This window comes from Xyrauchen texanus, chromosome 20 (genome assembly GCF_025860055.1).
Source record: "Xyrauchen texanus isolate HMW12.3.18 chromosome 20, RBS_HiC_50CHRs, whole genome shotgun sequence".
Lineage (NCBI taxonomy): Eukaryota > Metazoa > Chordata > Actinopteri > Cypriniformes > Catostomidae > Xyrauchen > Xyrauchen texanus.
This window is the reverse complement of record NC_068295.1, coordinates 39,675,300-39,692,532: the sequence shown is the minus strand read 5'-3', so window position 1 is coordinate 39,692,532 and position 17,233 is coordinate 39,675,300. Positions and strand designations below refer to the sequence as shown.

Sequence of the window (17,233 nt, the reverse complement as noted above, 5' to 3'; positions counted from 1 at the left end):
ATTGTAATGATACGTTATTTTATTTGAAAGGACAGTTCTATTTTTTTTAATCATCAGGACACAGAATAAACCATTAAGGTTTATTATATATATATATATATATATATATATATATATATATATATATATATATATATATATATATATATATATATTATTTTGGGGTGAAATTACATTCTTATTCATGTTCACTGGACATGTTCTTGATAGGTTTCATGGGATTAAATCTATTATAGAAATGTGTGTACTCACAGGTGCAGCAGGGAAATGATCCGAAAGCTCATAAGGTTCCTCAGGAACCCACTGCCTGTGCTCCAAACACCACAAGATCTGCACAGATAAGGGAAAAAATTATAAAACCACATATAAATTTTCATCTCAATCTTCTACCGGAATGATGTCCTTCAATTCTTGGAACAAACGCATCACTGTTACTTACTCCTGAATACATGCAATGCCATATGGACTTTACACACCCATTCAAAGGAGAGGATCCAGCAGCCTCGTGCAATGCCCAACAGGACATTAAGGGTCCGTCGTGGGCTGCCGGACACCACATGAGTGGTGCTTTCACACACGTCATCTACCACTGTAAAGCCACCCAGAGTCCTGACCAACTGGAAGACGACCTCCTGCTTCCTAAAACGCACACAAAACATAAATCGTCTTAATTTCCACATGGGTATATCATATTTAAACATTACATAACTTAAACCTAACACCTTCCAAAGGTTTCAGGTAAAGGTGTTTTTAGTATATTTTAGGTCTTGTGGATTGCAGCACTGTTCAGAAAGGTCTGCTGTCTGATATAATCGAGTATAGTTAGGACAGCAATAGAAATAGGCTTTTCATATTAAAATTAAAGGATGTGCTCCATGTATTTTGGTGCAAATTAGGCAGATGTCAACATGGACAGGTTTGCGTGACATTCTCTTATCCTCAGAAATCATGAACAAAACTACGCAAGACTGCATAAAATTTGGTCTCACTTGCAACATGGATAAAATTGGATTGTGCCCACCATAATGTGGTTTATGGATGTTTTATTTGTGAATACTGGGTGCTGAGAAAATTACAAAGCCACATTCATGCTAATAATGTATTAATCTTGGTTAATATTAATTTTACAATATAGTAAGACATTTTTATATATTGACATTATTTAATGCATTATGAGCTAACATGAACTAATAATGAACAACGGTTTTATTTTTTTGTATAATTAAAATTAACCAAGATTAATAAATGCTATAATTAAAACATATTTTGTTCATTGTTAGTCAATGATTCCTAAAGCATTTATGTTAACTAATACAACCTCATTGCAAAGTGTTCCCAAATTAGCATTAATCAAGATAAAGTGCAGGAAAAGTTGTATTTATTGTTAGTTCGTGTTATTAATAATTAATATGTTAATAATGCAAATAATAATAATAATTATTAATAATATAGTTAATTATAATGTTAAGGAATACCACCTCATAAAGTGTAATTTTGCACTATATGCAGGTCATAAATATTAATAAAAACAATTAAATGTTTTATTTTAAGGACATTTTTGTTCACTTTTGATTGATAAAGAAGGTTGGTACCATTTTGGGTCGCCACTTGATGTCCAAGGTAAAAAATATGGGTCCTGAAGCAAAACTAGATGAGAATCACTGATTTAGATCTGTTTTTGCAGGAGAACAAGTTTATCCCTTTAACCTCAAAACTTATAAAAAGTTAGATCATTTGCTTAGACAGATAGAACTAATATATATATATATATATATATATATATATATATAAATATTTGTGTGATATTATAACATGCTTTCCCTTAATGGATAAAATGGGATATTTCTGAAGAAAATGGTTAGAAAATATATACTTATCATCAAAGGACATTGAATGTACCATAAATTAAAGAATGAGCCATTTGTTTCAAACACGTATTAGTTTCACTCTTCCGTGGAACACAAAAATAGATGTTAGCAGAATGTTAGCCTCAGCCACCATTCACTTTCATTGCATCTAATTTCCATACATTAAAAGTGAATGGTGACTGAGGTTGTCAGTGTCTAAACTTCTAACAGCTTATTTGCAGTAGTGTTCCACAGAAGAAAGTAATACGGCTTTAAACAACATGAGGGTGAATACATTATGACATAAATGTCATTTGTTAGATAAAGAACTAAAGATTAGACAAATACAGATACTGTACTTACTCAGTGGGCATGCTTGTCATTACCAGGGATCTATATTTCTGGAAAGAAAGAAAGAGAAAGAGCTGATATAATGTTTTGCACTTCACTTCTGTTCACTAATACAATGAAAGTTTTTATTTTATGCAACTAACATTTAGCACTTATGATACACGTACTCTTGAGCTGTTGTTTTGATGTAGGCAGCATAAACCAGTAAACACATGCAGGATATCTGCATATTTGGTGAACGAAGAGGAAATAAAAGCCCAAGGACATACGGGGAGGGGAAGCAGTTTAAGCACAGAACAGTGTGGCACAGCTTCATCCGTCCCCTGTACAACAGCTCCAAAGTACAAACACATGAACGGCCTTCCTTTCTATTCCCCTACAGGAAGCTGAGGTTTACATCCATCAGTGAGCAAGCGGCTCAAACTGCTTTATACATAACATGTTTACAAAGATGCTTTCTGACACATGACACAAATGCATGGCCAGGTGTCATGATCATTCCGGTTAATAAAAGTTAAAGACATGACTTGTAAAATCTGACGTACAACTCTTCTAGGAGGAAATATTTCTGTGGTTAAAAAAAGAAAAGGGAATGTTGTAACAGCATTTACAATTGGAATAATTTGCCTCTGAAGATTTCATGTCAAATATACCATATTTCTGATTCAAATTGAGTTGTTTTTAGTTCCTTCATTATAACACCATATAAACAATGAGTCCCTATAAACAAGTCTTTCACAGCACTCAGGAACATGCAGGAGACATCAAGATTTTCACTGATGCATAACAAATTCTGTGTTGTTTCTTGCCAAAAACGATGTACTTTTTCAGAAAACTTGGAATATGATGCACAAGTCCCATGGACTACTTTTATGATACTTTTGGGTCATTTAAGCTTTCAAAAGAGGCACTGAACATTGCCATTGTACAAGATGAAAATTCATACTGGTTTGGAACACACTGATAAAAAAATGCTTCAAATTTACACGATTTAATCATGTAGAGCGGTTCAACCTCTAAATCTGAGGCCATGGTTCTCAGCAGGAAACCGATGGAGTGCGTACTCCAGGTAGGGAATGAGGTTTTGCCCCAAGTGAAGGAGTTCAAGTACCTCGGGGTCTTGTTCACGAGTGAGGGGACAATGGAGCGGGAGGTTGGCCGGAGAGTCGGGCAGCAGGGGCGGTATTGCACTCGCTCTATCGCACTGTTGTCACGAAAAGAGAGCTGAGCCGAAAGGCAAAGCTCTCGATCTACCGGTCAATTTTTGTTCCTACCCTCACCTATGGTCATGAAGGTTGGGTCATGACCGAAAGAACTAGGTCGCGAGTACAAGCGGCCGAAATGGGCTTCCTCAGAAGGGTGGCGGGCTTCTCCCTTAGAGATAGGGTGAGGAGCTCAGTCATCCGTGAGGAGCTCGGAGTAGAGCCGCTGCTCCTTTGCGTTGAAAGGAGTCAGTTGAGGTGGTTTGGGCATCTGGTAAGGATGCCCCCTGGCCGCCTCCCTAGGGAGGTGTTTCAGGCACGTCCAGCTAGGAGGAGGCCTCGGGGAAGACCCATGAACTAGGTGGAGAGATTACATCTCCACACTGGCTTGGGATGCCTCGGGGTCGCCCAGTCAGAGCTGGTTAATGTGGCTCGGGATAGGGAAGTTTGGGGCCCCCTGCTGGAGCAGCTGCCCCCGCGACCCGACTTCGGATAAGCGGTTGAAGATGGATGGATGGATGGATGGATGGAGCGGTTCAGCATGAATCAATTAAGTTACTTCAGCAAATTTTCTCCTCTTTAGAAAACAGTGTTAAACTAGTCAGACACACGGGACTAAATAGATTTGTATATGACAAGCATAAAAAAAATATCTGATAGTAAAATACAGTCTGACAATAAAGCGGACACCAACAGTTGCTAAAGACTGGACAGCAATGGTTTTTTGGAAGGTCAACTGGAGATTCTTTCTTTTGTTTCTGGGCAAAAGCCATTGTGTTCATAAATGTCATTCTAAGAAGTTTCCTGCGCAAAACAAACACTGCAATAACCCCCAACTTTTTCTTTGAGTAAATCTAAAATCCCTTTAAGGCATGTCACTTGGCGGCCACATTGTTTACATCTCTGGGCAGCTATTTCCAGATGAAAGAAATCTCCAAAACCAATCGAGTAATCGTTCTGCACTAGCTAGTCGACAATTAAAAATCACGTATAGGAGGTGGCGAGAGCCGGCTTGACAATATAAATAATATTTAATTAAATAAAAACCGAAACACACACAGGTGTCGGCCTGCCGTCTTCGGTCGGCCTTTATCCCTCTTTATTACCCTGCCACATTCCTCCCTTGTTCTCTCAGGCTGGAGCCCCCGGCATGAAGTACACCCCCCCACCCCTTCCAGGGGGAGGGGCATGCCTTCCGCCCCTGGCAGCGGTAACCGCTCCAGACGGGCGTTTGGGAGCCCCTGCTACCCTCGCAGTCGGAGGACATTCCTCTGCTTCCAGGCGGCCGGGCTCCTCCGTCCTCTGTTGGATGGCCGTGTCTGCCCCTTTGGGGTGGATGGTAGTGCAGAGAACTCCACTATGGCACATCCCCCCTCCTTCTCTTGTTTTGGCACCAGTATAAAGGGATTAATGGAAGGAAGAGGTGAGAACCAGCTCGACAATATAAATATAATTAAATAAAAAGACAAACACACACAGGTGTAGGGCAGCGGTCTGTAAATCTCTCTCTCTGCCGCACTGCCGTCTTCGGTCGACCTTTATCCCTCTCGAGGGCTAATTAGCCTGATTAGGGGCCAGGTGTGCAGAATAACGACCCCGGCCTCCGCCTTGCCACAATTGCAAATGGATTTTACTTTGCGCATTTGCTTGCCGTGGGCAATGCTAAATTATACTGTACTTTTCATCTGAATCTCTCACCAAATCTTACAGTTACAACTGAGTCCACTACAATATGTCAAAGAGGTGTTGCATGAGAGAAGGTATGATGGTGTCTGTGCTTTCAAGCAAAGCCAAGTGTGGCAATACTTGTAATATTTTGATTCTTACTGAATTACTCCAAATATTCTAAATACAAATACTCTATTGGCTGTTGCTGGAGTCATTCAAACCAACGGACAAGGATCTGTTTTTATGGTGGAAATGAAATGCGAAGCATTACGAGAAACTCAGACGCTTATCAGATCAGTATGTGTGTATGTCTGTTAAATATCTTAACAAGGGCAGAGTGCATTGTATAAAAAGCTAACATTCACCAATTTTTGTTTTCTGAATAATAACATGCGAAATGATAAAAACGTGATAGCCTTTATGTAGACTCAGAGTATATATGTGCATTAACCTAATGCAGTTTGGTATAGAGCTGTTAAGCCATGATGTTCATTTATAGACGAACCCATAAGGCCAATTCGCCATGGGTCCCTCTGGATTTTCCTATGGGTTTTTATAATGGGGTTTTTTCAATTTATGAGTAAAATAAGGACTGTGGTAAACATAACTTGACAATACCTGGAAGTTTCTACAACATAAATTGCACTATTTCATACCACACACGTTTTCTGAAGCTGCCTTGTGTTTAAAAAATTTATTAAATTCAATACGGCTTCAAATTCACGTTTGAGGTATGACTGTGTGTAATTTACTGTATGTTGTAGACCAAATGTCCACATATCGTCAAGTAATGTTTACTACAGTCCTTATTTTACTCATATGTTGAAAAGCCCCATTATAAAACACATAGGAAAATCCTGAGGGAACCAACGGCGAATTCTCTTCTGGGTTTTTGGACAACAGCTCTATTTGTTTCTAAGTACAGTCCAAGTCAGTTATTTTTTTAAATCTTTTTTTAATTATTATTATTGCATATTTTTTTTCCCCAAAAGAAAAGCATAGGTTGACGAACTTAGCTTATTTTGAAAATTGTTCTTGGTAATTTTATTTATATACTGGATATTTTTAACTGACATTGTAATTTGAGTAATCGATTACATGTTTTTTGTGGGACAGAGTACTCAACTACAAAATTACTCAAAAATACCCATCCCTACTGTCAATAATCATAAATTGAGCACATGTGCATTGTACAGTAAACAAACAGGCGACAGGCTCTTTTAACTTCAAAGGGACTTCCAGTGTTGCGTTGCCTCTATCAAAAAAGTGTTTGACTCTTAACTCTAAGATGGGAGGGACTACAGGCACCATCGATCCAGTGGTGCCTGTAGTCCCTCCGATTACAATGTCTCCCATTCATGTATGTGTGATTCCCTACATAATGTCTCTAGTAAATCCATAAGACTGCAAGATGCTATAAGGTAGGAGATGCCAAGCCAAGGTTTATTTTGAAAGAGGCTGGAAAGGGAGGTCACTCATGTGGAAAAGACAAGCTGAGATTTGAGCTGATTTGTTAAGTTATTTTTGTCACTACTGAAGTACAGACCTGCTGCCAGTGCACAACACAGGACATGTACAGGAGCATGAACCCAGGACAAAGAATTGGAGTGAACTTCAATGGGTGCTTGTTTCCAATAAACTCAATAAACAAATGAAGGAAATTCTTTAGAGTATGACACATCAACCGTGGTGGCCAGTTCACGCACTCTGATATGTGGCCTTTATTCACAGAGAGGAGGGTCAACCTATGTTTTGGCCTTTACCAACAAAAAGCTTTATAGATTAGATTTGAAAGATTGCAAGCCAATCTACAAAGTGGGTAATAATTTCTGCACCACTGGCATCAACATATAGAGATGCAAAAATAAACATTGCTTTTAAACAACTTTTACGAACACTTCACTGACCATAAATATTGATGACTTATCTCGCGTTTATGGACGTATCCAATTTTTGTACCTTGTCACCTGGGTCAGGAACCTAATTTTGCTAATATCGTAACACTGTACAATTTTGGTATAGCTGTATTCTGCTGCAGTTTAGTGTCAACACACCTGTCAATTTTCAAGTAAACCAAAATGCTATGCTCCAACTGAAGGCAGGTATGGGATATTGCTACTTGATATGTCCTACAGGCATGTGACTGGCAAATGTAAAAAAAAAAAAAAAAAAAAAAAAAGTAGGAAAATGTTCCATGCAAAAACTATTGCACAGCCCTTTGACAAGCTTGCAATTTGAATTGTAATATGATAAACGTTAGATCTAATTTTGATGTGCTTCTTAGAGTGTTATGCACACAGCTGCCAGAGGGTGGTGCTAGCTCACGCATCGCTGACTGTTACTGAAGTGGTCAATGAAGTACGCAGTAATCATGCAAGGTCATTTTGCGATTTCAATCTTAATTCAATCCATAATGTCTTAGAGGTCAAAGTTTGCAGGTTTCAAAGTGTTTTTGGATAGTTTCCCCTCTACAATGTAAAGGTAGACTGATATATCAGTTTTAAAATGTATATTAATTATTAGTTGCTTTTTGGAAATAGGGCTGGGCAATATGACTATATATCGTGGTGATGATATAAAGTGTCAACCGATAGAGATATTGCTATATAGCGATATGAAAATATCCATGTGGGCTTATCTATCAGTGGGATATTGACAGGGTTTTTCCGGTATTGAAAATTTTTCTGCGGTCACCCAAGCTAATTTAAAGACCTTCATCATGCATTTGGTGCTTTAAAAGCACTAAATATTACACTCATCTGACATGTTTCACGTGACTGTGGCACGTGCTGTGTATGGAGCTCCGAAGTGCGTGCAAATCCAGTAGGCTTTCCGATATTTGTGCTCCAGAGACAAGAAAACTCAGAGCAGGATCACTTGCGCTACTCAATCATTTTTGACCCTGCAAAACTCCCAGTGGAGAAATAAATCTCCACAGAATGGGATGACTCGCAAAGAGGTCAAGAAAATGAAGAGGTGCTTGTTATTAAAACAGGCGTGACATGGTGTACAGAGCAGAAATATTTAATCTGCAAACTGTTTTGCACGACAATAAATCACTCATAATACATTATGTTTTACCACCTTAAAATAAAGCACACAAAACAATATTATGAAAGCTAAAAGTTGAACTCCGCATTAATTAATTTATTGTTTATTTATTAATTTTTCAAGAAGTTATATTTATTTTCTTCAAGAAGTGTTTATTTTCATTGGATATGTTTTTTTACTTGTTTTATTTCTTTGAGATGATCTTAAGTTTCTCGAGCAGTTTATAATAATAATAATATTGGCCAACAATATTTTAAACTGAAATGTGGCATACTGTTATATTTATCATTTTGGTAAGGTTGATTTATATTTATTTAATTTGACATTGTTTGTCTTGCTCCAAATAATGAGGAAGTAGTTTAAATTTCTAAAGTATTTAATTCACTGACTGCAGTTCCAAAAATATGCATTACAATTGGGTTATTTAATATATATATATATATATATATATATATATATATATATATATATATATATTAATTTTTTTACATATTTTCCATAAAACATTTTCTATATTGTGTTTCAGGCTTGTTTATACCAAATCTTAATTTTTTCGGATGACTATTGGGAGTTTGTGTTGAACAATAAATCTGGAATTGTATTCATTTTGGACTCTTTGTCTTTGCCCGCCACAGTAAATAAAGAATATTTTTTTTATATGCTATAAATCAATTTAAAAACTATCTGCCAATGAATCTGTTATCAGCCTTTCCCACCACCTTAGCTATCGGTATTGGCAAAATCCACTATCGGTCGACCTCTACTACAATGTCACAAAGTGGCAAAACACGTGAATATTCAAATATCAAGTCTGTAATGCTTGAATTGCCCTTTAACAATAGCCTTTTTCCCCTCACCCTTTTCTTCCCAATTTGGAATGCCCGATTCGCTCTAAGTCCTCATGGTGGCGTAGTGACTAGAGGACGAATCTCAGTTGCCTACAAATAGTGTTTTTAGAGTGATCTAAGCAAAAGCAGCACAATTTTTGATACCATTGTTGTCAGATTTTACTGCCGATTTAGAATATATGTCCTTTGAGAGTAATCTTGACCAACTGTTTGAGATTTTGGTCTTCTCCCATTCAAGTAGATGGGTGTTGTACTTTTATGCCACCTGTATTCACAGAGAAAATCTACTCGGAAGCACTCCCAAGATAGCTGCAGAGTGGACTGAGTTGCCTTAAACTTAAAGACAGGATAATTTACTGTTTTTGATGCTGCAAATATGTGTTAAACAGGTTTTATTGTGAATATGAATGTTTAAAGTAATGTTAATCATTAACTCATGTTTGTGGGATTTACCATGTTCGCATGATGTCATACACTTGGATAATGGCGAAATAAGTGTTGTGAATTTCTGTATTAAGGTGCGGCAGAGACTATTAGATGAGACGGGCCACTTCTATTAAAATAAATGGGAGAAATTGGAACTACCAACAGTCAACGGATACAGAAAATAAGTCTTGTCAATTTGTGTCAGATTATACTGCTGATTTGAAATATGTTCTTTGATATTAATCTTGACCAACTGTTTTGGAGTTTTCCGTTTTCCCTATTCAAATAGATAGAAGCTCCACATATATGATGGTTATTTACATAAATAAAATAGCTGCCTGGGAGTGTTCCAAAGGCGGCAGCTGAGTGGACTCACTTTCTAAAGAGACTTTGGGTGGTCTCACTACACTTCACACTACACTCACTTTTCAAACACTTCCGAATGCAGGAGACCAGTAATGCCAAAAACACAGTATTCTGCTGTGTACCAAAGCTCAAGTTTGCTGAACTCTCACCCTCGAATTTGGATGACTAGAAGACATGTGGCCAATACAAGATTGAAACATCACACACTGACCACTTGGCTCAATACCAAAAATACATATCCATCCATCCATCGTCAACCGCTTATCCTGTGTACAGGGTCGCGGGGGGCTGGAGCCTATCCCAGCTAACATTGGGCGAAAGGCGGGGGACACACTGGACAGGTCGCCAGTCCAAAAAATACATATTTCAAATGTTTTTATTGTTGCAGGAAAGCAAGTAGATGGTATATTTTAACATTTTGAATATTTAATTTTTTTATAAAACCAGAAGCTCGAGTGCGACATAATATCCTTTCCATTGCAGTGTCCGAAATGATTTTGCATGCACAAAGCTTAGTGTTACTGTGCTTTTAGTTTGAGTAGGTCTGAATTCAAGTGCCATTCTATTGCACTTTTTCAAATAGAAAGTAAAAAATTCGGACTTTCGGATTTGATGTAATGCAAGACCTTGACTTGGTGGTTTGGCTAAAAGTAGGACTGAGCACTCACGGTATATATTAGCCTTCTTGGTAACACCCATAAACTGGAAATAGGTGGCAAGACCTTGTTTTAGTTCAGTGGTTGATTGACTGGTGAACAGGTAGCACTTTTCTGTTGTCTAGGATGCATGAGGATACATTGGCATTTACACTACAAATGCAATGTAGTCACAATGTAGCATTTCTGACAAGCTCCAAATGTATTTAGAGTATTCAGAGAACAAAAAACTTTAGGCCCATTTACACACATTTTTAGCATGGCTCACTTGTGATCGGAATGCCAGAAATGAATGTTTCCAAATGTAAACAGGCCCTTTGTGACTTTAACTGTCATCAAAAAAATTCAATAAAAATAAAATACAAAATTCCAGAGAAGAAGCAACATCCTGCTCATGGCTGAGTGAGACCTCTCCCAAACTTATCACACCTGACATCATGATCTACGGTGAGGTCATTCACTCCGATACTTTCATCTACAGTCTACCTGCTATCGCAAATTGGTATATTCAACTCAAATCATATATGAGGTAAGGCAATGCAGGAAATGGCAAACGCCATCTGTGAATTCTTCACCACAATGGAATGAACCCCACGTGAACTTCTGATAAAGCTGAATTTGCTCAGTGACACAGTTCAAGCAGAAATGATATCAAACAGAGATGGTGTCTACAGATGAAACTCTGCGGTAGTAGGGAGTTTTGTTCAGGCTGAGGGAACGCAAAAAGAGAACATGGCCAGGTGCATGTCACAGTCGCAAAGAGAACACACAGGAAGTCAGGAAGACAACAAAGAGACGTGCATATAACAACTGCTTCAAAGCCTATTACTACGCTCATTACTGGGCCATGCTACACCGCTCCATGGGGACAGAGGCGCAAGGCTAAACACTTCATCTTCAGCTGGAACCAACAGTAGCAGGGTTCTGACTCTTTTCAAGGCACAGATTTCCAGGACATTTTATGTGCCAAACAGGCGTAAAATTTAAGAAAACACACACGAGGTCATGGCGTGTATTGTTGTTATTGGATGGTTATTTTTCTGAATTCCCATCGACAGCTTCCATTCGAATTCGACAGCTTAATTCAATTTTATCAAAATTATTTCAAATTAAATTAAATCTTTATTCAAATAAAATAGAATTATCTAAATGTATTTATTTTTACCAAATAAAATTTGAAACACTGGCGATGTTAATCAAATGAAGTGCTGCAGAATAAAACATCACAGATGTGAGAGATTTCTTTAATAAATTGTTATTATATTTAATTACAGTAAGGTTGCATGGTTTATCGGTACTAACAAAGTATCGTGATACCAAACAAATTTTATTAGTATGATATCATCTTGTTTCTAATTTCAGTACCGTATTACAGTATGCTGTCATTAGCAAATGATATGAGATGTGACAAGTTTAGATAAAATCAATGACAATTTGAAAATTAAAAAAAAACCCTCTGGACATGGCCAATTCTGATCATTAAACAGTAGGAGGATGTCATTTAAATATTGTACAGAATAGAAAGAAGAGGTGCCGCTTGCTCTGTCATATGACTGACACACACACACACACACACTATCATTTAATACTTAAATGAACTCCTCCGGTGCAGCTTGGAGATTTACGCTCCAGAGTTGCGAAGGGAGTATCCCAGCATTAATGAGAAGCTTGATATAATAACCAGAAAAAAAAAAGGAATAACTCAAAGGTCTGTCAAAATAAAAGTCTTTTCAAATGAATGCATGAAATTGAAGACAGTAAAATATAACTACTGTATAAAAATGTAATATTTGAAAAGTAGCAATAATACTCATAATAACAATTATATAATATTACATGTTTGAATTATTATTATTATTTGTAAGAACAAACGCAAGCAGCCTTTTGACACATGTAACCAGATTTTGTTTTCATTAATGTTTTCATTAATTATGTGAAGCTCTGTTGTAAAGTATTTTATTTGGCCAAAAATAAATTTGCCATTTTATTGTAAAATAAATAAATAAATTATAATTATTATATTTGATTAAAACTGTATGTATCAATTTGACTATGATCAACACCATTTGATCATAACATTTAACATTGAATCCAGAATTGTTTTAATGGAAAATGCATAATTTGCATCTGTAAGGCTTCATAAAGTAATTTTCTGAGTAATTTCATAAAAAATCTAAGGTTTTTTATTTGTTGATTATAGTATCAACATTTAAATAAATAAATATAGTCTGTATGTGTTGCACGCTTCAGAACGCTTTGCTCTCTATCATCTACTACTACTAGACGTGCACACACACACACACACACGCACACACACGCACACACACGCACACCTGATGATCATGTTTCAGCACATGCAGATATAATATATATTTAATGATATTGTATAGCCTTTTGTGGTTTATTTGATGCTTTTGACAGAATGTGATGACGAGTTTCTGGCTTATTTAGGAGCGTTCCGACCATTGTCATTATCTAAAGTTTACAACTTAAATGTTTTTTTTTTGTAGATAACACTACATTCAATTCAAGTTAAATGGTTAAAAGGTGCTGTAAGTGACTTTTTTATGGAAAAGTAAGCAAAAAATGTTCATACTCCCTTAAAGGTATGTCCTGAGATATCTCACCAGTCTCTGTGACGGCTGTAGACTTTGTAAGTAGCAAACAAAAATGTGTCCACGGATATCAATGCTTTTCAACTGTCAGTCATTTTGCTTGTTCTCGTAGTGTTGTATTTGAGGCAGATAATCAAGGCTATGATTCATAATATTTGTCAGTCGAGGGCGCTATTGTGCCACTATTGAATTTGACAGCCACAGGAACAATGCTGCTCTTTTGCTCAGTTTTGGTCTCAAAATGATCTTTGGAGGGCAGGGTTTTGAAATGATGTATCAGTCACATGTCCTAACCCTAAACTTTAAGCTCAATCAACAGCATTTGTGGATTCATGTTGAAAATGTATTTGGTCTTGCTCAAAAATCTAGGTTACAGTGAGGAACTTACAATGGAAGTGAATGGGGCCAATACGTCAACATTAAAACACTCACCATTTCAAAACAATAGCCACAAGACAAACAATGTGTGTCTTAACATTATTTTAGTGTGATAACATCACTTACTAAACTAAAGTTTTGGCCAATTTTACAACTTCAGCACAGCTATGACGATTTAATGTCAACAAACCCTAAAACGACTGTAAAAATGATGATTTAAACACCTTTACAGCTCAAATAATACATGACTTTAAACAGAAGATTTAATGTAAGTACTTTTATAAAATTCTTCACATTTCTGCATTTAAACCTTCCAAAAATCAACCCCATTCTCTTTCATTGTAAGTACCTCACTGTAAATTTTTTTTCAAAAGGAGGGATGAGTTGAAACTATTTTTTTTGGTAATCAAAATAGTCAAAAACGCTGTCGAATAAGCTTAAAACTGGATTATTCCTTTAATAAAGGATAGCTAAATTAGGCAGATGAAAACATGGACAGATTGTGTGACATGCCTTCATCCTCGAAACCTTGGATGCAACTACACAAGGTAAAAGCAAACAGACTATATTAAATACTGATTCACTTGTTAATGTGGAAATACAATGATTGGTGTGGTAAATACAATAAATATGGGTGTTTCTTCAACTTTGAGCACTTTCATGTACCAGGGGATGACTTATTAAAACACAGATTTCAATTTTTTTCTTTTTGTCAGAAGATTTTTCTATGAAGGTCACATTAAAACTTAATTTAGATTTTATTTTACTTGGCCTTCATCATTTATTTTGGTTCCTTTCAAATCCCTTTTATGTACAGGTTTTAACAGTTTTCGCCTTGACCCAGACCGTCAGTATGAAACTAGAAGAACCCATTCAAAATGAAAACGGCTTACATGTGTAAAACTATGACAACCTTAACAGTGACATTACAAATTAAATATTTATTATAATTTTTTCCAAAGATTACGACTGTCCCACAGTTGTCAGTAAAGATCAAGCTTGAGATGAAATATGAGATGCAGTGATAGTTGAAGAAAAAGAAAAATCAAGGTAAATATCACTTGCGAGCAGAATATTTTTATTGGATGTCATTTCCAATCAAGCTGTTTTACACCACAAACGGTGAAAATATTATTTCATTTTGTACATTTAGGATACATAAAATGTTAGCTATGAAATTAGCCTCAGCAAGACAAAGATGATGGACATTTTATTTCATGAATAAAATGATACACTTTATCCACAGCTCTAAACGAGTCATAAGTTGAAGAAACACCCATATACAGTCCTAATATTAATACTGTATATTTCAATGCTAAATTATAAGACATTTTAGTTTACTTTTGTACAATCATTTTGGTACTGTTCAGACACCATTACAAATCTGGGCCTTGAAGCAAAACCAGTTGCTAACTACTGGGCTAAACCATCACAGTCACATTCAGAAATTAAAGTCTAGTTTTGGTTAAAGTTAAAAAAAAAAAAACCATAACCAAGCAGAGGAAGTGATGAGGACTTTCGACAATACCTTGTCAGCTTGTTCAATTAAAAGTGTAAAAATGGATCACTGCCAAAAGACAAACTACTCCTACTACTGTACTTCTGTCTCATAAAGTTTGTTTCATTTACATTACACGCATTCAAAGTCTAGGTCTTTAATACAATCTACAAAACAAGAAGAAAAATAATGTAGCAACTTTACCTTCATGTATTTGTCCTTATTCACAGTTGCCCATTTGGTACACATTTCAGAAGTTCTCTCATTGAGCCCATCAGTTGTGCTTCTATTTTCTTTGCCTACAACTGAAATTATGCAAAAGAAAAAAGAAAGTTGAATGCAGATGAGAGCAGCACACCACAGGTGCGCAGTGGCACAGCTGAGCTGCAGATAAGCTCATTTCTTCATGGTTTGGTCTACAGCGTAAGATTTTAAAAGCATGCTTTATTGTGAGCGTTTCTTCAACTAATACAAAGAATATTGCCTTCCTTTAAATATAAGACAAATTCAAGTACAAAAATTCCATCTTATCACAGTCCAGCATGGTTTCACAACATCACAAAACAGCAGCAAATTCCCTTTGAGGATATATTGCACAGATATTGAGTTTAATATCAATATGAAAGAAGCCTCTAGAATGCTAATTTTTCTTCTGATGTGAGGCTTTTACATTTTCATATGTTCTATCTATCATTTGAAGGTTGTACCATCTGAATTTATAACTTCGGCTATATTTACACATAAACAAGATCCAGTGTACTTCCAACATGCAGACACAATGAAACTCACAACATACAGTGGCTCCAAAAGGTATTTGGTTGCTTTAGCTACACTTAAAAACCAATGAATTGCATTGCATCATAATTCAAAACTAGATTCACTTTTCTGACCTACGTTAGCAATGACTTAAAACAATTTGTCTCAAGGTGATTTTAGTGGATGTATAAAGCCAGTCCCCCTAAGCTTTGCACAGGTTTCTTAGCACAGTAAGGCACTTACAATGGAAGTGAACTCATAAACATTAAAATACACACGGTTTCAAAAGTATAGGCACAAATAGTAAACTTTGTAGTGTTAACATGGTTTTAGTGTAATAAAATCGCTTACTAACCTTATCCTTGTAAAGTTATATCCAATTTTACAACTTCGTTGTCATGACGACATAGCACCAGTAAACCTTGTAATCTGGTAAACATCCTAATGCTGGTAAATCCCTGATTCTATCACACTGAAATCATGCTGACAGTTAAAATGTTTCAGTCTTGTGCCTACACTTTTGAAACGGTGTGTATTTTAATGTTTATGAACTGGCCTCATTGACATCAATTGAAGGGGTCTTAATGTAACAGCGGTTTTTGGTGGCAATTAACATTATGCCACAAATGCTGTCGATTTAGTTCAAGTTGAACCAGTACATTCCTTAATGTAGTGGCTTGAAATGTTTTTTTTTTTAATGCAGATATCTAGAAACAAGAGGTCTGATGGGCGATATAATGGCAATATAGAAATTAATAAATGAAACATTAAAAAAACAACAACATAGAAATGAAACATACACTTATTTTACAATTTACTCAATTCACTAAAATTATTCAAATCTTTCAACAGATTTATTTTCCATAAACAAGTCCGATATTGGAATTGAAACAAGGGCGAATCAACAATTCTGGTTGTTTGCTTAGCTGGAAAGTTGATGCCAATAATCACAAGTTGGCCAAAATTTGTTAAATACACACTCACCAACCACTTTATTAGTAACACCAGCACACTTACTGTACATATTAATGCAATTATCTAATCAGCCAATCATGTGGCAGCAGTGCAATCCATAAAAACATGCAGATAAATATCAGGAGCTTTTGTTAATCTCACATCAACGTTTCACTTCTGTCAGGCAAGAGCAGAAAACTGAGGCTGCAGTGGGCACAAGCTCACCAGAACAGGTCAGTTAAAGACTAGAAAAACATATTCTAGTCTAATGAATCTCGATTTCTGCTGAGGTACACAGATGGTAGACCTACTGCAGCCTCAGCTTTCTGTTCTTGGCTGACAGAAGTGGAACCCTGCGGGGTCTTCTGCTGTTGTAATCATCCGCCTCAAGGTTCGACATGTTGTGCATTCTGCAATGCTATTATGCTCACTTCAATTGTACAGAGGGGTTATCAGAGTTACCGTAGACTTTCTGTAAGCTTGAACAGGTCTGGCTATTCAGACAGTTGTGTGTTAAAATCCCAAGAGATCAGCAGTTAAAGAAATACTTAAACCGGCCCGTCTGGCACCAACAATCATGCCACGGTCAAAATCAATGAGATTTTGAGTATCTGCAT

General features: G+C 36.5%; 1 protein-coding gene across 1 annotated transcript in view; it reads right to left on the bottom strand.

Moving 5' to 3' along the window:
- The window catches only part of LOC127661112 (microcephalin-like), a 68,243-nt gene that overhangs the window by 39,025 nt on the left and 11,985 nt on the right, over positions 1 to 17,233 (bottom strand). Inside the window, exons 10-13 of the mRNA XM_052151686.1 lie at positions 15,111 to 15,211; positions 2,211 to 2,248; positions 477 to 639; positions 253 to 330 (exon numbers count right to left, since the gene is read on the bottom strand). Coding sequence (XP_052007646.1) covers positions 253 to 330; positions 477 to 639; positions 2,211 to 2,248; positions 15,111 to 15,211 — 380 coding nt within the window. The remainder of the gene's footprint in view (positions 1 to 252; positions 331 to 476; positions 640 to 2,210; positions 2,249 to 15,110; positions 15,212 to 17,233) is intronic.